Source organism: Staurois parvus, unplaced genomic scaffold (assembly GCF_062004578.1).
Source record: "Staurois parvus isolate SC_StPar_1 unplaced genomic scaffold, SC_StPar_1.0 ptg000562l, whole genome shotgun sequence".
NCBI classification, from domain to species: domain Eukaryota; kingdom Metazoa; phylum Chordata; class Amphibia; order Anura; family Ranidae; genus Staurois; species Staurois parvus.
This window is the reverse complement of record NW_028318358.1, coordinates 9,630,574-9,653,945: the sequence shown is the minus strand read 5'-3', so window position 1 is coordinate 9,653,945 and position 23,372 is coordinate 9,630,574. Positions and strand designations below refer to the sequence as shown.

General features: G+C 40.6%; 1 protein-coding gene across 3 annotated transcripts in view; it reads left to right on the top strand.

The window, feature by feature from the left end:
• The window catches only part of ESPL1 (extra spindle pole bodies like 1, separase), an 80,942-nt gene that overhangs the window by 11,765 nt on the left and 45,805 nt on the right, over positions 1–23,372 (top strand). For all 3 annotated transcript variants that reach the window (XM_089691455.1, XM_089691454.1, XM_089691453.1), the window contains exons 7-18: positions 961–1,154; positions 1,271–1,513; positions 1,658–1,802; positions 3,420–3,573; positions 7,677–7,816; positions 10,236–10,370; positions 10,499–10,618; positions 11,730–11,901; positions 13,203–13,331; positions 13,427–13,583; positions 22,119–22,228; positions 22,336–23,336. In XM_089691455.1, the coding sequence (XP_089547581.1) occupies positions 961–1,154; positions 1,271–1,513; positions 1,658–1,802; positions 3,420–3,573; positions 7,677–7,816; positions 10,236–10,370; positions 10,499–10,618; positions 11,730–11,901; positions 13,203–13,331; positions 13,427–13,583; positions 22,119–22,228; positions 22,336–23,336 (2,700 nt within the window). The remainder of the gene's footprint in view (positions 1–960; positions 1,155–1,270; positions 1,514–1,657; positions 1,803–3,419; positions 3,574–7,676; positions 7,817–10,235; positions 10,371–10,498; positions 10,619–11,729; positions 11,902–13,202; positions 13,332–13,426; positions 13,584–22,118; positions 22,229–22,335; positions 23,337–23,372) is intronic.

Genomic DNA, 23,372 nt, shown 5'->3' with positions numbered 1-23,372 from the left:
TCAATTTATTGAAATATGGGCGTAGGCTGGACATTAGCCCTTGGCCAATCAACCGTGGGGGGGTGTTCCTGTACCAGCCCACAGGACGTTCTGGGTTCTGAAGTGCCCAAAGTCTATTGGACCAGGAACGGTTTGACTCACCAAGTCAGGGATAGAATTTCCGACACCAGTGCATCAGTCCGATCGCGACAGTACCAATTGCTGTTCAGCTGTCGCAATCCGGCTCCATATAACCATTTTCTGCATTTCTCTGGGATTCTACAGAGGCTACAAATACAGTTTTACATGCAGATGTAGCCTACAGTGTGTCCAATCAGAAGGAAGTATTGTCATATCTCTGCAACTAATGTAGCTTTTATGAGAAATGAAATATATTCCTTTGATCTGTGGGTATAAGTCATAGCTTGGCAGACAGATCGGAGCCCTCCTGCTGCTTCCCGAAGCTGAAATGGCTGGAGCTGTTCTTTTAGATTACAAGAAGGTGGCAAAGTCTGGCTACATAGGTGACAATGTTTAATTGACATCTAGGTGTCACCTCCAACCTAGAAGCTGCTCTGTCCTTTCAGATGCTAATTGGTGAACATATGTCTCTGACCGAATACTAAACACTTATCTGTAATAACATGAAATTAAACTAGACCTATGATTACATATTTCTCCTGATCACATCTCAGCTACTCGAATCTTACATTTGTCACACTGGTTGTTAAAGGTTCTCCATTGTTAAAATTGCTCATAGAACTGCTTATGCATTTATAGCAGATCTTTGCTGGGCCAGTGAAAAATATTTAGATGTCAGGGTTATTTGGCTCTCTAGTCTAGATAAAGCGCTCCGATAGTATGTAAAGCACTGTTAAATAGTGAACCTTTTTAGAAGCATATTGGCTTGTTTAGTATTCCACATACTGACAACTGGGTATTGGTGACTACAAGTTAACTTGTTTGTCTGGTTTCTTGCAGCTGCACCGTTGTTTCAAGCTCCATGTAGAGAGTTGCAGGAAAGCTGGTTACACAGCTCTTGGCCTCGCAGCTGTGACTCTCTGGCTACGAGCTCTGCGAGGTCAAATATTGCAACAAATGGCCGAGCCAGTTGCAGTCTGGGTCAGACTCAAAATTGATGGTGCAAGGAATGGAGATGAAGATCTAAGACTGCAGTAAGTGATAACTGCAAGATGTCTTCAGTTGATAGGGTTGTATATTTCTTTTAATACATATTTATACTGTGGATCTTATTTTGAGCCTATTTTGCATTTGCCTTTATGACCTATAGCACTCTGAAGGATGGATTTTCTGATCACCCAATGGATCCAGAGCTGATGGTTTCTCTCCTTGCAGAAGAGCTTAAAGGCTACAAGTCTGTCCATGGTGACACAGGGCAGGAGCGCTATAATACCATATGTGATCTGCTGGAATTGTGTGCTGAGAACAGCCAACTACATTTTCGTCGTGCTCCATTCCTGCTTGAGCTGGCCCAGGTTTTGTGTTACCATGACTACTCTGGGCAGACTGAATGGTATGTTAACAGGTAGCAAAGACTGCAGCAAAATAATTAAGTATATGATGTTTGGGTTTTTTGTTAATATTTTTTAGGTTCATATCTAGTAATAATAATAATACACTTACAAAGCATATCAATTTTATTGTGTCTCTATTTTAGTACTGCTCTAGATGCAGTACAGGATTGTCTTCGACTTCTGGAATCCATCCCAGAATCTACCGGAAACCCAGAACAGTGGTTGGATGTAAAAGCCCAGGCACTCCTTTGGCAATATATTTGCACTTTGGAAGCCAATATGCGAGAGGTGAGTGATTAGTATTGATGGTATTGATAACCTGCACTAAAGCTCAGCTAAGAACTGAAGTGTGCTGTGATTTATTTATTTATTTTCATGTGTACAGGGCTCCATCCACACAGCCGCATCACTCATTCACAGTCCTCAGTGAATGAGATACTACAAGTTCCAACAGCCTTAGCAGTTCCTGACTTGTAGTCCTTAATGAACTACCATGGCGCTGTGGAGCACATTGGTAGTTTATTAATTCTTCCTGTCAGTATTTCTGCTTGCTCATACATCCCGTACAAGCAGATCTACAGAAATAACAAATACACATTTTTAAAATGTGCATTTATTTTTTACTGAAAGTTGAACTTATCCTTTAACAGATGTCAATGCAAGTTGCAATGAAGTTTTACAAAAATAGTGCAGGGACCTTTTTCAAAGTCTCCGCAACGTGAATCGCACTGATTTTGAATGGTTCCATTGCCACAAATGGGGTGCAACTTGTCATGCGACTGAACTCTCAAGTCGCATGACAAGTCTCACTGGTGTGAACTAGGGCTAAAAAATGTTTTTGTTTTTTTTGCTTTTTTTTTATGGAAATGCTATTTTCTTTATTTGTGAAAGTGTGTGTGTGTGTGTGTGTGTGTGTGTGTGTGTGTGTGTGTGTGTGTGTGGTTTATTAACCACTTGACCTCAGGAAAGTTTTACCCTCTTCATGACCAGGGCATTTGTTTTTTTAGTTTTTTGTTTTTTTGCTATAAAACATATAAAAAAAAATTTCCATTTGGGCCAACATTTAGGAAGAAATTCATTTTGCTACGTGTCTTTTGGTTAAAGAAAAAAAACACAACCCCCTCACCCCCTAAAAACCCAAGAAGTGTATATTAATTGCTTTAGGATGTCTACAGGTGTGTGTGTATGTGTGTAACTGTGTGACCAACTGACAGTGTGGCGGGCAATCTGGCCCTCACAAACACTGGCTGGGAGGGACACTAACTGACACTGATGTCGCTTGTGACACTAATACAGTAAACTGTACTAATGACACTGGCTGGGCAGCGGTTAACATCAAGGGATTAACTGTGTGCTTAACAAGTGTAACGTATGCTGCCTTTTACTTACAGAGCTGGCTGTTCTATCTGCTTTCCAGGGAAGGGAAGAAACGGCCAGATCACTTTTCTGTGTGTTTGTAAAAACCGAACTCTGTGCTGTGATTGGACACAGTCGATGAGTAGGTTTCAGCGAAAATCATTGGCTGAAACCTACTGACAAACTGGTGCTGTGTCTAACCACAGCATGGGTCAACAGGGGATGCGCACACGTGACGAAAAACCTGGATGAAAGGATGCGACGTACGTAAGTCGCCAAGCCTGGCTGAGTGCATCTAATATCAAAAGACTGACTTATGAATTATAAAATATACTTGCGTCATTTAATGCATTGTGGTGGTATGTGAAACTGACAGGAACAAAGCGGCAAAACAAAACCTGAGATATCTTTTGACTTGCAAAATTATGGCTGAATTAGCTTTCAGCATCGAGTTAGTCTTAAATAGCTGTGCACATGGACCAAAAGAGCCTATGCGGCATCACATTGACTTTACACTGATGAATATATTTTACATTATCCTTTTGTTAGGGTTTGGAGGAACAGCAAAGGAAAGAGAAGCTGAACAGCCAGAAAAAGTGGACTGGTGTAGAGTATGAGCCCAATGATCTGAACTATGAAGACAAACTTCTTGATGACCAATCTGCGAGAGATGGAATTTGTTACACTTTGGCTGGGGAGGCTGGTAAATATTTTTGCTTTCGTTTTAAAACAGACCTTCGCACTGAAAATAAACTTTCCTCCCCTCTGTTATGTGAAAACCTCTCAACCATCCCCTCCCTCTCTATTTGTGCTCTGTCCCTCCTGAGATTTGCACATCATACATCCCAGGAGGTAATGGTTCCCATTCATGAAAGAAGAATGGGGGCAGGCCTGGCAGCACTTCATCGGGAAGCGTTTGCCTCAACTCAGAATAGAAAGCTGCCATCCAATGTCATCACGGAGGAGGAGGATGGCATGGGATATATTTCGGGTACTTGTATAGCACTGTCAATTTACGCAGCGCTTTACATATATATTGTACATTTACCTCAGTCTCTAGCCCTCAAGGGGCGTACAATCTAAGGTCCCTAACTTGCATTGGTACATAGTAGGGCTAATTTAGACAGGATTCAATTAACCCACTAGCATGTCTTTGGAGTGTGGGAGGAAACCGGTGTACCCGGAGGAAACCCACACAAGCACAGGGAGAACATGCTAACTCCAGGCAGGTGGTGCCGTGGCTGTGATTCAAACCAATGACCCTAGCACTGTTAGGTAGAAGTGCTAACCATTTAGCCACTGTGCTGCCTCAGCAGAGGCCCTAGATAATAAAATGGTGGGTATAGCAATTATTTGTCGCACTGTATTTGTGCAACGGTTTTTAAAATGCAAGTTGTTTGGTAAGTTTGTAAAGAATTTGTGAACAAAAACCGTATAATACCCAAATTTTTTGACAATTATAAAATATGTTATGCCGAATAAACCGTTACCAACATGTTGCACTTCAAGTTGCATACTCCCATGGAATGGCGACAAACTACAGCACATGAAATTATTAACAGGCAATGCTTTAAAGCTGAACTCCAGGCAAAAACTTCTATACATGTCCCTGATGATTTCCTACCTTCATTGAACATGTCAACCATCTTCTGTTTCATTTTATTAGTTGCTCTGACAAAGCCTATGTATTTCTAAATCAATCCTTTAATTCTCTTTTGGTTTCCTGTTTTGTAGGACCAGTGGCTGCTATGTCTCCTATTCCCCCAGCCATTGGTCTTGGCATATCCCTTCTGAAGTCCTTTTTTCCAGGAAGCAGTGATGTATAGTAATTCAGTCCTAGTGGTGGCTGGACTGAGACTCTGATACATTCTTTTACGAAGAATTTTATTATAGATAGGAGCAGAGAATCGGACAAAAACAGATACATTGACCAACAGGAATAAAACATACAAGGTATTCGTATTACAGAATATATACTGATGGAGAGACATAGAAATAAACATCATACTTAAGTGCCGAGTACAGAAAGAAGAAAAAAAAACAAAAAACTCTAAGGAAAAATTGTCACCATATCAACATTTAGAAAGCGGAGATATGTGATGGAACCTCTGAGAATAAAAACGGGCATTTCACACGCAGGGCTCCCGATGGAGTCCAGCATAAGGATATAGTATTGCTGGTGCGGCACTCAAGCAATCACAATCAGTACACATAGCATGAAAACAGACTAGACAAAGGAAAGAGAGGAACGAAGAGGAAGGAGACGAAAAAGAAAACAAAAAGGGCTCCAGGGGGATCACGGCAGAAAAAAAAGAAAACTAAACTGATATGTAAATTTTATATTGACAAAACGGACTGGTGGAATCTCGATGGTTGGGCTATATCAAGCCAGGGACGCCACGTCTGCAGGAATTTTGTGTGGGTGTCTAACAGTATAGCCGTCAGTTTTTCATTGACCATTATGAAGTTCATCCGGTTTTGACAGCCTCGAAGCTGAGGAGGGGAGTCTTCCAAGCCCTTGCGATCATCAGTTTGGTAGCCATAAACAGGTGTGATGCCAGCTGCCGTTCGGGACAAACTAGGCCCACTAATGGTTTAAATAAAAGTGCTTCATACGGGTTGCACTTAATGTCTGTGTGAAACATAGTACGGAGGAGGGCATAAACTCTGTTCCACAATCTGCAAACCTTAGGACAAGTCCACCAAATATGGACCATAGTACCCATTTGCTGACAGCCCCGAAAACAAGTCGGGGAATATGTAGGGATAAAACGAGCCAGACGAGCAGGCGTGTAATACCATCTATAAAGAACCTTATAAACATTTTCTAGTATGATAACATTCCTAGCGCATTTAGATAACGCTTGGGTCATGGTCCGCAAATCCTGTTGATCCAGAGTGCCCCCGAGTTCCGACTGCCAACGCTGATAAGAATGGACCGGAGGAATTTTAGAAGAAGTAATAGAAGAATAGACCAGAGAAATTAAGCCCAGAGCATGGGGTCTATGTCTACATTGATTTTCAAAGGGGGACAACCTAAAGGGTCCCAAGTGCGTCTGTATTAATGTATTGAGAAAGTGGCGGTTTTGAAGATAGCCATAATGTTCCCGCAATGGGATATCATGAGAGGAGCGCAGAGTTTCAAAGGTTAGTATTCGAATGGGAGATAGCATCGAATGCACATCATGGAAGCCATTTGCTTGCCACCAAGCGAACTGTCCAGGATTATCACGACCTGGGGGGAATAATGGGTTATGTAGCAAACGTAGTAACGGTAGATGGGCAGAGATGAGACCAGCGGAATATTTAATAGAATCCCAAAGACGAAGCGTTAGCCTAAGGGATGAAGGTCGATGAGTAGAGGGAAGCCATGGCAAAGAAGAGAGTGGTATCGGGTGGGAATCCATCAAGTCTATAGTAGCCCACAAGGGAAATTGGTGGGATGCATGAAGATGGGCTAAGGGGGGCAATATTGGCCGCCAGATGGTAAGACTGAAGATTTGGGACAGATAACCCACCCGCGGTCTTATGAGAAAATAAGATTTGTTTACTAATTCTGGGTCGAGAAGAACCCCAAATGAAAGACTCTGATACATTCAACATGTACAGGCCTAGTCTACCCGCCCATATTCGTTACAATTCCCTGTGGTTGATAGGAACTGTAGTTTCCTTTACTGTACGGAGAGAGGAGAGGATATGGTGTAATTCCTGTTGTTTCACATCCTCCGTGGCAAAGCAGATGCTATTCTCTTTTGAATTATAGAGATGAGATCATGAAAATTCAATTAGGCTTTTCCCCTAAATGGTAAGGATTTTCAAAATTGTATTAACTGTATAGTGTTTTGTGTAGGGGGGTGTACTAATGGGTGATTTTTTTTTTTTTTTTTTTTTTGCCAATCCCAGAGCTCTTCTTTAAAATCCTTTTACAGTTTAGCATTACACAGGAGGTCTGATGCTAGAATTATTGCTCTCGCACTGACATTCGCAGCAATACCTCACTTGTGGCGCTATCACTGTTTCCATATTTGTGCGGGGCCTACGTGCATGAGCATGGGTGTATGGGGGCACTTAAAAAAAAAAAAAAAAAAAAGTAGTAAGTAAAATTAAAAAAAAAATCAAAACACTGTACCTTTTTTGGTTCTTGTCAGCTTTATCGCTGACACAAGGGTTGAACAATATCCTTTGTGATGGAATGGGCTGTGACAGTTCCTGTTTTTGGAGAGGTGTGTGGTTTGTTAGACCCCATATCTCGCCCCTGGCCTGCAAAGCTTCTAATCAAATCAAGATTGGCTTGATCTGATGCTTCCACAAGCCGGTAACGGCTTGTAAATAACAAACCAAAACTAAGTAATGAAATTCTCATCGCTTATTGATTCTGACGTCACAATAGGATGGGAACTTTTCTTCCTTCCTCTCTTCCTTAGGAATGCAACTGAAGTGTTGTTGGAGCCCATTGTTACTGGGCTCCCTGATTGGATAGTAGAGCTTGTAGAAGTTAGGAGTGAGAATGTGCTGTTTAAAAATTTTGACACCAGGATGAAAACCACTTCAACCCAAGGACGTCATATGACATCCTACAGGTAAGAAGTGGTTAAGGTAGTCGTTCTTGCTAGAAATTTTGTCCACTTCATTGCCTTCCTCCTGGTCCCCTTTGTTACGCTGATGTAACGTGTTTAATGTCCAGTTTCAATATACTGCCTGAAACTTTACTAGACAAGCATGAACAGAGAAACAGACATTGGAGGACAGCAAGGGCAACCCCTTGTTAATGTTACTTTTTTTTTTTTTTTTTTTCCCCTTTTTAAGGGCCTATGAAAGGTCTGGATGAAGCTCTAGATCTGTGGAAGGATATTCTTTCTGGACCTAGTATTCCGTCTTTAAACAATCATGAGCAAACAGTCTTCTCCTTGCATCTACTGGCTTCTCTTTTCCGACTCATGGGCAAGGTTTGTGTTTTCTGATACTTATCATTGATTTTTGGGTTTGTGGGTTTCTTTTGTTTGTTTTTTCTTTTGGATTCATAGTTTCTGATTTTTTTTTTTTCTCATTGAATTCATTCCTTAGGGTAAAACAAATCTTAATGCCTATGCACATTCTTGCAAATTTGACATGTTAGTAAAACTGTACATATCCTCACATCTACTTTGTACATCTAGGTGGATTTTACCTTGTTTTTTTCAGGATAAATTGGGCTTTCATTTGGTGGTAAATGGTAATGGATATCTCCTGATATATAGATATATATATTTTTTATTACCAAAGGAAAACTGGTAAAACAAATAAAATTTTTTTAAATTTACCAGTAAAGTACATTTTCCAAATTTTTTTGATGATCGCAGCGATACCATATATGCGTATGTTATTTGTTGTTTGTACCCGTAGTATAGCCCAGAAACAATAGTGCGCATTTTGTTTTAACCTAAAACACTGATACCAATTAAAAAAAATAAAAAAAAAATATGACCTTTTGACCCTGACCCAAACATTAACCCTGGCACTGAACTAGATCAAACCTTGATCTAGGTATTTTTTCTTTTCCTTTCTTTTTTTTCTTTCTTGTAACATACCCCCCCATGCAAGGAGGGAGAGATGCAATGTATCTCTCTCTTCCATTCATAGATGGGAAAAAAAAAGGGGGGGCTGTACAGTGACTGATCACTGGGATAGCCAATCAGAGGCTATCACAGCGATCGTGTGACCCGGAATCGGGAGTCCTGGATCCAGATTGTTAGAACAAGACCTGGGGCTCTCAGTGACACCCTGGTCTTTGTGCTGGGAGCACACTGCAGCACGCTCCCAGCACAAAGACAGGTACGCAAATATGCGGCCCCATGGAATAAAGACCAGTTCTGTGCGACCGCATATTTGTGTGACGTCGGTGTCAAGGAGTTAAGCTTAAAAGCTGGACTATTGGATGCATAGGTTAACCTGTAGTGGAAGAACACGCTAGAATCTTCTTCTAAACCCCAATCTGTTAAATTCATTGATGGTAAACCAAGCCATGAAATATTTACCGGTCTTTCAATGTCTCATTCACAGTTAGTGTGTGTATAGTCCACTTTTTTTTTTTTTTTTTTAATTTTTGATAGAACAGGGAATGATTAAATTTCTGTTTTGGCTTATTTTTTGCAGTGTGTGTTCTGCGAGGGAGATTTCCCTTCACTTCCTGTCCCAGAAACACCTTAGGAAATGAGAGGAAATCTCTAAAAAGTGGGGGAATTTCCCTCTTGGCTGTCACCAGAACAAGTGTCTATATTGGTCAGCAGGACAATTGGTACACTTATCTGGAACACAGACTGCAATATATTGATCAACCGAAACCCCCCCGAAATTTGGGTTTACACTTTAATGCAGTAGTCTCCATCTGTGGCCAATGGGCTGAATGTGGCTCTTTAACCAACCCTTTTGGGACTGTTCCTCCCACTGACTCAAACGGGGCTAGGCCGCTAACCCCCTACCAACTAGATCTTGGGTCATTTTCTACTCACCAGAGTCACAGTCCCTCCAAAGTCTAAAGGTCAGTGAAGCAGGGCATTTGTTCATATCGTGGTGCAGAGACATCAGTTTTTCTGCACGCATTCTGCAAGGTCAGAACAAATCAGTTGTTCTCTATGTGCCCTGTTCACACCACAACACTGGTACCACATGCAAATGTTTTCTGTGTTAGGAATCTGCAACGTGTAGAAAAAACAGGGACCGCGCATGAAAACTGTTGTAAACTTATGTCTCTGCAAGTGACATCTGTGCATCAGTTTCCATCTGTTTTTATGCATGTATGGTATGAACGAGGCCTAAAAAGTCTTGTTTTGTTTTTGGTATCCAAAACTGGTTTGAAATATTTGAAATTGCCATGTGTATAACCAACATAAATCTAAAGTTAGCCATACATGGAACTGGCCAAATTTTGAGAAATGTATGGGCAGCCTGATTGCACAGAATTCAATCTATCGACTTCTGTACAACCACCTTGTCTGCTTTTTCCCAAACCATCAGTGCTGCAGACAACACTGATCATTGTGGTCTGCTGGCTCTCTGCCATGAGAACACAATCGTACAGTAGGAGTGATTCCCTCATCCACCTTGAATATGTGGAAGGGGTAATCGCTTTTATTCATTGTTCAGTCTGCTGGTTGAACGAAAAAATAAATAGATGGACAGTTTAAGATTTGTTTTTCCCTTTCTAGTTAATGAACAGATTAAGCTATTTAACAGGATCTTTTTTTAATCTTTATTTCTTTTGTAATCCACTCAGATCTTGCTGTCACTTTTTATTATAAATGCATTTTTAAAATTTTAAAGTGTGAAGCTTGTAAACCATATAGAAAATGCTGAACATAAGTGTTTTTTGTTTTTATTTTCTTGCAGCCTTTGCAGGCCATACAAAGCTTCCAGTTAGTAAGATATCTGTGCAAATGTTTGGGGGATTTTATACGTGAAGCTGGAGCTCTCTGCCAGTTAACAAAACTTTTGTTTTACTTGGAGAGTACTGAATGTGCTCAGGTAAGGCTGTTAAAGCAGGTAGGGCAAACATTTTAGTGTTACTTTTGCTCCAGTTGTAATCTGTGTACATTTGTGAGTGTTTTTGTGAACACGTTTTGAGTAGTTACCTTTTGCCTTTCTTGACTTAGATTACTCTCCGAGAGGCAGAAACCACTTTGCAGCATGCGGACAGCACCATTGAGACATATGTGTTGGCTCATTGCTGTTGTGAGCTTCACCGCAGCCATCTTTACCGGATCAATAATGAGGTAATTGTGAAGGCCTACAAATGCGCTAGATCAACTTTTCACACTAAGAACCAGTTCACACCACAAAAAACTTTTTTTTTTTTTTTTCACCTGGAACTGACTGCACTGGTGTTAACTAGGGACATTGGAATACAGGGAAAACACTGCGCATGCATTTTTGATGTAGAAAAAAAAAACGCACTGGACTGCATCTGGTGTGAACCAGCCCTTAGTCTAATTTTTACAAGCACTAAACTTGTGAGCCAGTGAATAGTAGTGTGCCATAATCATAATTTGTTTGCACTGATAATTGTACCACTAATGGCAAATAAACACATTAATTTACTATTATAACTGGTGCACACACAAATAATGTTTCTATTTAGACCTCAGATCAGCCCCAATTCCTGCACTTTGCCAGAACACAACAGCAAAAAAAAAAGGAATTGGAGTTTTGAAGGGAACTGAGAGCAATAGAAGATACTTTTTTTGACTTGATACATAAGTGAGTAACACTTTTCCTTTTAAACCACAGCTTCGTGTCACTTTAACAGGTCAATTCTGTCACAAAGGAGGGATCCTGCAGTCAGGGTTCCTTAACCACTTCCAAGGAAGTGGTTTGAGGAGGTTGTGCTGTGAGTGTGTCCAAGTCTGCCTATTCCTGAAATAGACAGGTGACTATATCAAATTGGCATCTAAACTGACAGCGACTATTGAGAGACAGAGGTAGACTGTGAACAGACAGAGTTTGAGATACCGACTGAGAGATCTGGTCAAGAAGTGGGACTAGAGCAGTGTGGTCTAGAACACAGTGGAAAATGCATTGTGCGTGACCAGCTAAATAATAATTTTTTTTTCCTGCGTCATACTAAAGTAGCACCTGCAAAAGTATAACGTTTATTAGGCTACTAAAAACGAGCATGACACCTCAATATGCACCTTTCTGTATGTGCATTGTGGAGCCAGGGCTTGCAAATACAGCTGTCTTAGTGCACTGGGAAGACTCTTGAAGCCAAGGACAAGCTGCACAGTGGACTTTGTCTTTTTTTTTTTTTCAAAAAATTCAGTTACCGTGTGTGAAATCTGTACATTTTGTGCATGTCTATATGTAAATCTCTATGTATTGATGCAGGTTAAGAACGGAGTAGAAGTTCTTACAAGTCTTCTTCAGCACCCATCTCTGCAAAAGTCCTCCAAAGCCTGGTACCTTTTAAAAGTCCAAGTCTTGCAGGAACTCTCCGCATATCTCAGACTTCCACCAACAATGTTGCTTCCAGATCTTTACAAAAAGCTCTGTGCCCAGGGTAAACAAATTAATTTTGAGAGTTCTTTATTTATAAAGATACACAGGGCATTTTGTTGATATGTCAAAATTTCTGCATGTTAATTTTGCAGTTTTGTTCGATTTTTCTACCTATTTGCCAAAGAGAGAATTCCCAAACACCATGACAAGTGGTAGTAATAGAAACTGTAGAAGGGATTTCACCCCAAGGGGAATGCCATCATCCCTGAAAACTCCAACCTCTAAATGAATATTTATGTACTTTGTAGGCATTCACTGTGCGCGTGCGTGTGCGCGTGTGTACACTGAAGAGTAAAATCCCAAATAGTTTTATTAGGCATAAAAAAAGTATCCAGATGTACTTATATCATAAAACACAAGGGCTAACCGTATCTACATATAAAGTAATATTGTTATTCTAGTGCCTCTGTATAGTCCCATTACTTCAGGAGTAACCGGTTTATATAGGTTTATCTTTCACTGAAACAGAAGTGAGGACAGTCCGACGCATTTTGCAATTCTTCCTCAGGGAAGAAGAGACTTGGTTTACTCTACAACAAATAAATAACATTGTAATTCATAAATCTACTTTGCGATTATCGCACAATCAAATGAACATTATTCTCTCAACTTACATCTATGAAGTGACCATATTTAATGTCGGCTATTAAATACATAATATTCCAGTATATCTGACCTGATCCCTTCAGTGGACACCCAGGCTAGCAGAGTAACAAGAACCTATGGACAACAAACAGATGAAATACAAATATACAGTATATACCAAAAGAAGGAAAAAATAGAGGTCATGTGTAGTCAGAACTCTAGGTGTAATATGTACAGTAATAGGGGAAAGGGTTTCAAAACAAATGTCACCCTTCCTGGAACGTAAGTATAGAATGTGTGTGTGTATATATGGGTTTACTGTACATCACCTAAAAATGCTTGTGTGATATAATTAGCTGAGCCGGATCAAAAAACTGAAATCCTGGGGGTAGGGGGTAGGAGCCCAAGGGTCCAGAAGCCCGATCCAAGAAAGAGGGTCAAGGCAATCATGATGAGTGATAAGAGTGGATCACTACTGGGGACTCAGCACAATGTTAAGAACTGGACAGATGTGCTAACCCTTTGGTCTAGAGTTGTACTTTTTAAAATGGATTTTTGGATGAGTATTTCAGCACTTTTTACAATTTTAAGCATTGAATGGCTAGGGTAGTCATAATGTTATTTAAAGCCAAGCTCTTTTTTATTTTTTATTTTTTTCTGGCTTCCTACCCCTATTTGAATTTTCTATGTGCTTTCTTCCATCTTTGGTTTTTACAGGTTGGCATAATCCAGAAACTGCTCTCACAGAGGCACATAAGTTACTCAGGAGCATTGTCCTTCTCCTAGTGGGAAATGATGTGTTGTCTGCTCCAAAGTCTACAACAGAAATGCGATTTGTGGATAATGGTATGATCAGCATTAGGACCTCTTTAACGTTTTTAGGTTTAATTATGAACCATTCTCTCTTTTTTTACTAAGTTTTCTCTATTCGGTGTGTTTAGGTGAGAACCTTCTCCAGAAGTGGCAAGTACTTGCTGACCTGTTAAGCTGCTCTCAGGATCTTATCATCACTTTGAGCTCCCTTGGCAGTGTGTCGGAAGCAAAGTCCTTCTGCCTTGAAGGGCTGAGATTAGCCAAAACCCTTCATAGCATGCGACAGTAAGTAACAAAATCTTATGTTTTTTAACATGGGATAGATGTAAAATTCTGGATTTCCACTCACCATGGTAACCAGTACAAACAGAGGTTGAATCTCCTTAATGGGGATACAGAGCAGAAGAAAATTAAATGGAGTCAGATACAAAGCTTCAAGGTTAGCATAAATAGTCCTGACAGAGCAAAAATTGGCGCATGCCACATTTGTTGAAACAAACCTATGTAAAATGGTATATATCCCATAGCAATAAGTGGCCATGGATTCTAATACTCTAAAAGGGAATAAATATTATATTTAATTAGAAAATTACCCAGTTATCACTCTGAAGAGATTGCCCTCCTGTACTGATCCTTAGATCAACAATAAAAATTTTGCATAATATAGAGGTGCCTTTCTTTTAGTTTTGTTCCAGATTAAATAACATAACTTCTAACAGCAGGTAGCTAAAGATTAGTCCAACAAAAGCAAAGCTGTACAGCAATCTGTTAGGCACATACTAAATAGAGTAGAGCCAAGGGTGTTTTTGTGAAGTGTAAGGTTGCACTGCTGTGGAAACACTAGTCAAATGGGGCTTGACAGTAATTTGCAAATCAGATATACATCCACAAAGCAGCAATACATGGCAGAGCTAAGTGATAACACACAGCAAAGCGTAATGTTCATAAAAAACTGATCATTACATTACTAGTCCTTGGGTCCACAAAGCGTCCATGTGTCAAGATGGAGGTTTTGATTGCATGCTTCTATTTACATTCTTGGCTACTTCACATAATGCAATCAAAACGTCCAACCCCCTTGTTGAACTATGTATTCGATGGATAAGCAAACTAACATTTTGCATAATATATCATGAGGCTTCAGTTGAAATTTGTTGTTCATTTCTTAAGCTTTGTAATAAGTTTATGGGGGAAATCATTTATTTTTTACCTTTCCAAATATATATAAAACTTTGTGGGGGTCGAACCTTCCCCTCTGTTCAAAAAGAACTAAAAAATTTTGCCTGGAGATACTTTAGAATACTCTGAACTCAGAATTAATGTATTTTTATGTAATCTGAACATTTGGCTGTTTTCTCTTACCCTCCCTGTGGCTCCCTTTTTTTTTCTATAGATTAAAATTTGTTTTTTGCAGCCTTACCTTTCCCTATATGTCATATTGTTTTGGCTGATTGTACTAAAGTTGAGAATCTTCACTCAAAATATTGTGTTAATAGTCACTTCAGTTATCCAGTCATGTGACAACCAAATTCCTGTTTACTTATTTAGTTTGCACATCATTGGATTTTCTAAGTAGTCAGGGATTTGCTTGTCATATGATTGGATAATTAAAGTGAACATTCACAAAATCTGAGTGAGATTGTCAATTCCTTTACTGAATTGGCATCAATGCATCTTTATCAGAGGCATGGATAAGCAGCTTGAGATGTACAGGTGTGGGCAGTTGTGTTTAAAATATAACATAACATAGGCATTTATAAATGAAAAGCACTCTCAGCAATAATGTCAATTCTTTCTAATCTCCTAAATGTTCTTATATTTTGCTTGCTTAACCGTTATGTTTTACATTGTATGAACTATGGCTTAACATTTCCTTAATATGTTACTGTGCGTTAGTATTTCCCTAAGAAGCTGTAAATTAAATAAATGGTTATTTAACAAAGAATATCATGATAGGATTTTAGGGATTCACAGAAATGGTGGATTTAGTCAGGTCTCAGCAGAGAGTGAAGACATACTGCAGTCTTTGCCTATCAATTCTATTATCAACTGTCATTCTGTAGTATGTGAAGGATGTAGAGAAGGAAGTCGTATAACTGAATAATATTTCTCATTATCCGCTAAAAAATATAAACTAAAAGTCATTAATCCAACAAGCTTAAAGTGGTAGTAAACTCTCGTTTTCTATTTTTACCTACAGGTAAGCTTATAATAAAGCTTACATGTAGGAGATATTCTACAGAGCAGAAGCCAGTATGAGATGCATACTAGCACATAATGATATTCCCCTGTATTGTATTGTATTGTTTTTTTTTAATGAGTTTACTACCACTTTAAGGCACTTTGGATCATATTTTAATTTGCTGTTGCATATTCAGTAGTTACTATTTTTTGTCAATTTCTAGGTACTATTAGATCAGGCAAATTTTGTGAAAACAAAAGTCCACCATATTTGCTAAAGTTGAGTTTTCAGCCTATTCCTGCAGTTTTAAGTGTTTGGAAATATCCAAACAGTTAAGACTCCATCCTGATGTTAAAGCACTTGGGAGCTACAACTAACTTTTTTTTTTTTTTAATTTAATTTAATTTTAAAATTATTTAACCATTTTGTGCTGATAACTGAAGCCCAAAAAAATTTTGCAGCTCTGGTTAACTTGATAACTCGATACTGACTAATTTGTGTTTTGTAATGATGTTTGTTTATTTTTTTTTAATATTGTAATTGTATCTATCAATTTCAGTATTGAACAGATGAATATTTTGACCCTTTTATGCCACAGTGCCATCTGCAGGTTGAAGGCTTATTTCATAAATTAAGCCACCAGCGTGAATGTGATCCCTGTCATAGCTGACATGGTGATCACCTGATGGGGAACCACTATAATTGTTACTTACGGGAACCAATCAGTGACTAATCTTATTATTCAGGATTTATAGATCGCCAACCGGGACCAATAAAAAAAACAAGGAGATAAGGAGGGCCCTGCTCATAAGAGCTTACAATCTAATAGGGTGGGGCAAGTGGTTCAAAAGGTTATAACTTTGGGGGATGAGCTGATGGCAGTGATAAATGTTTAATTGGAGGCGTGATAGGCTTCCCTGAAGCGTTTAATTTTCAGGGATCGTCTAAAGGCAGCCAAAGTAGGGGATAGTTGGACAGATTGAGGTAGAGAGTTTCAGGGGGTGAGAGAGGCTCTGGAGACAAGCATGGGTGGAGGAGACAAAGGAACTTGAGAGCATGGTTTGGATGATATTCGGAGACATTGGTGATGTAGTTTGAGGAAAAGTTGTGAATAGCTTTGTATGTTGTTTATCAGTATTTTGAATTTAATTTGCTGGGCAATTGGAAGCCAGTGGAGGGATTGGCAGAGAGAGGTGGCAGACACTGAGCGGTTGCTGAGGCAGATGATTCTGGCAGTAGCATTCTTGATAGACTGAAGAGGGGATAGCCTACGGAGAGGTAGGCCTATGAAAATGGAGTTTGTAATAGTCAAGGCGAGAGATAACAAGGAAGTGATTGAGTAGTTTGGTTTCATTAGTTAAAAAGGGGCAAATTTTAGAGATGTTGGGGAGGTGAAGTCAACAAGATTTGGACAGCAACTGAATTTTCGGCTAAAAGGATAGGTCAGAGTCTAGGATTACACCTAGTATTCTGGCTTGAGGGAAGAGACTGATAGTTGCATTATTGATCTTGATGGGTGTCATCAGCATAAAGATGGTATTGGAAGCTGTGGGAGGTTATCAGGTGACCAAGAGAGGAGGTGTAGATAAAGAGGAGTCCAAGAACAGAGCCTTGGGGGACCCTTACCAAAAGAGGAAGTGGAGAGGTGGAGACAGTTATAGGTTACACTGAAGGAGCGCTGTGATAGGAGGAGAACCAGGATAGCGCAGAATCTTGGAGGCCAAGAAAGTGGAGTTTATTGAGAAGGCGTGTGTGGTAAACAGTATCAAAGGCTGCAGAGAGGTCTAGTAGTAAGAGAATGGAGTAGTGGTCATTGGTTTTAGCAGTTAGTAAATCATTAGTGAGTTTTAGTAGGGCAGTTTCTGTGGAGTACAAAAAAGAAGGGTTTGTGAAAAGGAATTCACAGAAAGTGGCTACATTATGAACAGAATGTGATACTCAGAAAAATTTCCAAAAATTATGCTTTATTACATATAAATATTTGACATATGGGCAATCGCCCTGGTTTACCATCACCTCAGTATGAGACAATACACACAGACCTAAAACCATATAAAATAACACCAAGACCGGTCTGGATAGATGTGCTGCAAAGACAATGACCACTGAAGTCTAAAGTCTTTGTAGCACTGGCACATAGAAAAGACTTTAGACTTCAGTGGTCATTGTCTTTGCAGCACATCTATCCAGACCGGTCTTGGTGTTATTTTATATGGTTTTAGGTCTGTGTGTATTGTCTCATACTGAGGTGATGGTAAACCAGGGCGATTGCCCATATGTCAAATATTTATATGTAATAAAGCATAATTTTTGGAAATTTTTCTGAGTATCACATTCTGTTCATAATGTAGCCGCTTTCTGTGAATTCCTTTTCACAAACCCTTCTTTTTTGTATGCCTCTTTGGGCTACTGAATGTAAGCCATATATTGGGTGATACAGTAATTTATTTTGTAACCTCCAAAAAAAACTATCTTTAGTCAGTTTCTGTGGAGTGCTGCAAGCAAAAGCCAGACTGTAAAGGGTCAAGAAGGTTCTAAACGTTTTTAGAGGTGAATGTGAGCAGCAAGATGGGTCTTAAATTGTTCAGGTTGGTGGGGGTCCAGTAAGGGCTTAAATATGGGAGTGATCTGTGCATGCTTTAGGGGGAGGGAAATGTGCCAGTAGATAGAGATTGAAGATGTGAGTAAGAGAGCATAAGATAGAAGAAGAGGGTGACCGTAGTAGTTGCGAGGGCACAAGATCTAGGGGACAGTTGGTTAGGTGGGCATCTGAGAAGTTTTTGGTAACCTTTTCAATAGTAGCCAGTTAAAAAGAGGAAAGTGTTGTCTGTGCTGTTAGATATGGTATGCTAAGTGGGGAAAATATCTGTATAGTGGATGTGTCTTCACATATTGCATCAATCTTGTCTTTGAAGTGATTGCCAATCTTAGGCAGTGAGTGAGTTAGTGGGTAAAGGGGGTAGAGGACAAAGCAGAGAAGTAAAGGTAGCAAAGAATTTACAAGGGCTGGATGACAAGGTATTGATGAGAGAGACAAAGTAGGTTTGTTTGACATCATGGAGGCAAGAGTTGTATTTTAGGAGAGCAGATTTATATAGGGGTGAAGTTCTGCAGGAATTTGGTTTTACGCCACAGTTGTTTAAGAGCACGACAATGTCTCTTGAGATTTCTGGTGTCAGTTTGCCAAGTTTGTAACAGTCGGGGCCTTATTATTATTATTATTATATTTATTTTTTTCTTTTATTTGTAGTTCGAGGAGCAAGTGTGTCCAGTGAAGATAAAGTGAACTATTGTAGACAGAGGTGGCCAGGTTCAGACAGGAAAGGGGAGAGATTTTGCTAGAGGTGGTCAGTAGCAGAATAGAGAAGAGAAGGGTTAAAGTGGCAAAGGTTTCTACAAGTAACCATTTGCTATTTTGGTGGGGTAGGTGGTTGGCGACAAGGATACTGTGAAAGTGATGAGGTTGTGATCAGAAAGGAAAGGGGTGTTAGTGAGGCTGCCAGGAGTGCAGAGATGGTAGAAAACAAGGTCAAGGGTTTTACCATTCGAGTGAGTGGAAATGGGTCCATTGTTTAGGTCAAAAGATGAGGTTAAGTTGAGAAGCTGAGCTGTAGCTGGACTGCTAACATTAACGGGGATGTTAAAGTCACCAAGAATGATAGTGGGTATTTCAGAGGAGAGAAAGTAGGGTAGCCAGGTGGAGAAGTCATCAAAAAAAGTGTGATACTGGTCCAGGAGGCTGCTAAATCACTGCAATCCTCAGAGAAATTGGAGAAAACAGACGACTACAGTACATCTCAAAAGAAAAGAGGGAGGGGTAGGTAGGAGTTCTGTGGGGATAGAAGGAATCCAACTCCACCTCCTTTCCATCCACTAGGTCTGGGTGAGTGAGTCCAGTGGAGGCCACCATGGGAGAGGGCAGCAAGAGAAGGCGAATCTTGAAGCCAGGTTTCAGCTATGGCAAGTATGTTAAAGCAATGGGAGATAAAAAGGTCATGCACAGATGTGAGCTTGTTACAGAATGACCTGGCATTCAAGAGGGGCCATAAGATTGGGCGGCTGGTTTTTGGAAGTGGGGGTAGGGGGGATAGGAATTAAACTGCGTAGATTGCGGCTGTTGCCAGAGGAGGAAGGGTGCCAGATATGGGGTTTGCAGCTAGAAAATGGAGGGCCAGGATTGGGGGAGATGTTCCCAGAGATTAGGAGAAGGTGAGTGGGGAACGTAAGATGGGAGCTGCATGTACTGTATATGAGCACACATTTTACTGCCCTGGTGTTTGTGTCAGTATGTGGGTTCAGTATTTGCAAGAGGTGATGGGTAGAGTAAAAGGGGGAAGGTAGGAGTGAGGGTGATATGTATAAGCTGTGGGTAGGAGATGATGGGGTGAATTAAGGACAATTCGAGGACAGAGAACACTAATATGAGAAGGAAGAGTAGAGGGAGCTTATTAGTGGGAATCAGAATTCATAGGAAAGGAAATGTCAAATGTTGATCTTGCTTGCCATCCATCCAAAGTGAAAGAGAGTACATACACTTTAGTTGCCCTGCTTTAGTTAAACTGCGGTGTTGAAACTGTAACACTTGTTAAAGAAACATGGTGTTTTTGACTTCCCCATAAGCTGAACTAAATTTATAGGGAGATGGGGCAGATGTACAGATGGATATTGCTTGCAGTCATTTACCTGTGAAAGAGCAGAGAAGACATAAGAAGGTGATAGACTCCGCGTTGAAACTGCGACAGTGCTCGTTGAAGAAACGCAGGAAAGAAACATGGTGTCTGCGACTAATCCCTGTCTGTGCAAAGTGGCTCTCAAGGGAAGGACTTTTTTAATATATACGTGCTAGGAAACATTGCTATACAGTACAGATCATAGGCAGGAAAGACTCAATTCAGTTGTGTTTTATAGTATGTTGTAAACTTTGGTTCATCTTCTGTACCTCTGTCACAACCTTTGCCTTGCCTTGGTGGCATATGTAATCTTCTCTCTGACCGTATATGTATCAGGACAATCTGTTACCAAAATCTACAGAAATAAACATTTTGCCACTATAAATTGTAGATGACTTCCACTAAATAGAGCATGCTGCTAGAGAATAAAATACACTTATTCTTGTAACAACTATGATACAGTATAGAGCATAGGTGTTTAATACTTGACTTACTACCTTTTTTTTTTTTTTTTTTTTCCCTTTCCAAGGATTTCAGTTTGTCCTGCCATGTGCTCTACTGCATTTGATTAATTACATTATCACCAGTGGTATTGCAATGAAGAGGGTGGCAAACCGGTTTAGGGTACCTAACCTACATTTCATTTACCATATTTTTCGCTCCATAAGACGTGTCCCAGAAAATGCCGGGCCATTCACAAAGCGCAGCGCTTCTTGCGCATTCGCAGTGAGCACTTGACTGTCACAGCCGGGTTCCCGCACTAAAGGGGAGGACACCTCCGCGGAAGTGGGAGCGGGTACCTGTCAAATTCAGGTACCCGCTCCCCTCCCTCCCCAAAGGTCCACAGTTTCCTTGTCGTCCCTTGTACTGTGTCCGGCAGTCTCTGGTCCTCTCCTGTACTGTGTCCGGCAGTCTCTGGTCCTCTCCTGTACTGTGTCCGGCAGTCTCTGGTCCTCTCCTGTACTGTGTCCGGCAGTCTCTGGTCCTCTCCTGTACTGTGTCCGGCAGTCTCTGGTCCTCTCCTGTACTGTGTCCGGCAGTCTCTGGTCCTCTCCTGTACTGTGTCCGGCAGTCTCTGGTCCTCTCCTGTACTGTGTCCGGCAGTCTCTGGTCCTCTCCTGTACTGTGTCCGGCAGTCTCTGGTCCTCTCCTGTACTGTGTCCGGCAGTCTCTGGTCCTCTCCTGTACTGTGTCCGGCAGTCTCTGGTCCTCTCCTGTACTGTGTCCGGCAGTCTCTGGTCCTCTCCTGTACTGTGTCCGGCAGTCTCTGGTCCTCTCCTGTACTGTGTCCGGCAGTCTCTGGTCCTCTCCTGTACTGTGTCCGGCAGTCTCTGGTCCTCTCCTGTACTGTGTCCGGCAGTCTCTGGTCCTCTCCTGTACTGTGTCGGCAGTCTCTGGTCCCTTTCCTGTACTGTGTCGGCAGTCTCTGGTCCCTTTCCTGTACTGTGTCGGCAGTCTCTGGTCCCTTTCCTGTACTGTGTCGGCAGTCTCTGGTCCCTTTCCTGTACTGTGTCGGCAGTCTCTGGTCCCTTTCCTGTACTGTGTCGGCAGTCTCTGGTCCCTTTCCTGTACTGTGTCGGCAGTCTCTGGTCCCTTTCCTGTACTGTGTCGGCAGTCTCTGGTCCCTTTCCTGTACTGTGTCGGCAGTCCATTGGTTCAGAATATTTTTTTTCTTGTTTTTCTCCTCTAAAACCTAGGTGCGTCTTATGGAGCCAAAAATATGGTATTTTGTATATTGTGCAACCTTGGGAGTATTGTGAAATCCAACATGTACTGTATTACATATCGCAAATGTATATGCCCTCCTGATGGTATACCGTTTACCCCTGTTCACCAGTGTTCAGCAATATGTTGAATGTAGGATCACATCCCTATTAATGAAGTGTCAATTAATAATTGGTATTTTCTCATTGGGGCTTATTTTAAGTATACCTCTTGTGACATTTATCTAAAACTTTGTCTATACAGTTGTGCAGATTTCCTGGTAAGAAAGGCAGAATTGGAGACTCTACGCGCAGAGCTCCAGCTGTGTGAGGAAGATCTGCAATATGTGGTGTTTCTCATGGAGTCATGCACAGGTATGTTTTTTTTAAAGCACTAAATTTATTCTCAGATGGAATATATAATTTATTTAATAGCATAATTAAGTTGAATTAACTTGATGCTTAATATTGCTTCTTGTTAGATTTCGCAGCTAAAGCTAAGCAAAAAGAGGTGAAGATTAAAGTTTCCAAAGGAAAGAAATCAAACAAGAAAAAGACCCCAGATTTCACTCCTAGCCCTCCAGCAGAAGATTTTCTTAATGGGGTCCAGTTTCAATTTGTTCAAACAAGAGACTTGATGAAGCCCCCTGATTCCCCAACAATTACTGCTCCTTCTGAAAAGACTCTTCCAAATTTTGTGTCTCATACACTGGGATGTACCTGTCCACTATGTTCTGACCTGATACTTGCCTTACTCTGCACTCGATGGCTGGTAGCTAAGGCTGAGAATGAACATCAGTGCAGGGATCTGTTGCGCTTAGCTCTCAAACGTAGTCAGTTTTTAAATCCGTACTTCTCTGGGATCCTGAAGAATATTATGAATATTAAAGATTGTAAGTCCGTAAGCCTGGGGATGAATGATGGGCTCATTGCTCGAATATACCAATCAATGGTTCATATGAGTCCTCCTTCTAATCTTCCAGAAGGCATTTTAGAGGAAGGCTTGGACTTTGTCTCTTCACGACCAGCCTCTTTTTCCAAACAATGGAAGGCAAACCTTTTACTGGCCAAAGCTTTAGACTCTGTTTACAAACTTGCCACTAAGCATGGAGGCTGCATTGCTGATCTTTTTATGCAGGTATGGGGTTGGAAACCTAACATTGGGAAGAGAGTAGCTGACATGAGCTCAAAGAGCAACCAGATCAATAATAGTGCTATTTCTAATAAAAAGAAAAGAGCCCAGAAACTTTCAGTTGCAAGTGTCCATGATCTCTTTTCTGCAGATGAAAGTGAACCTTACCTTCCATCTGGGTCTATTAAGACTCCGATAATACTGTGGAAGGACAGCTTGACAGCGCAAACAAAACCAGTTGTATCAGCAGTTCGCAAAAAGAGCTCAGTTTCCGTGTATAATGAAGACTCTCCCAAGCCAGAAATGGAGCCAAGAGCACCTAGAAGACGTAAAACTAGAACAGTAATAAAAGTGAGAAAATATTCTTTCATGTTTCCTTATGTTTTT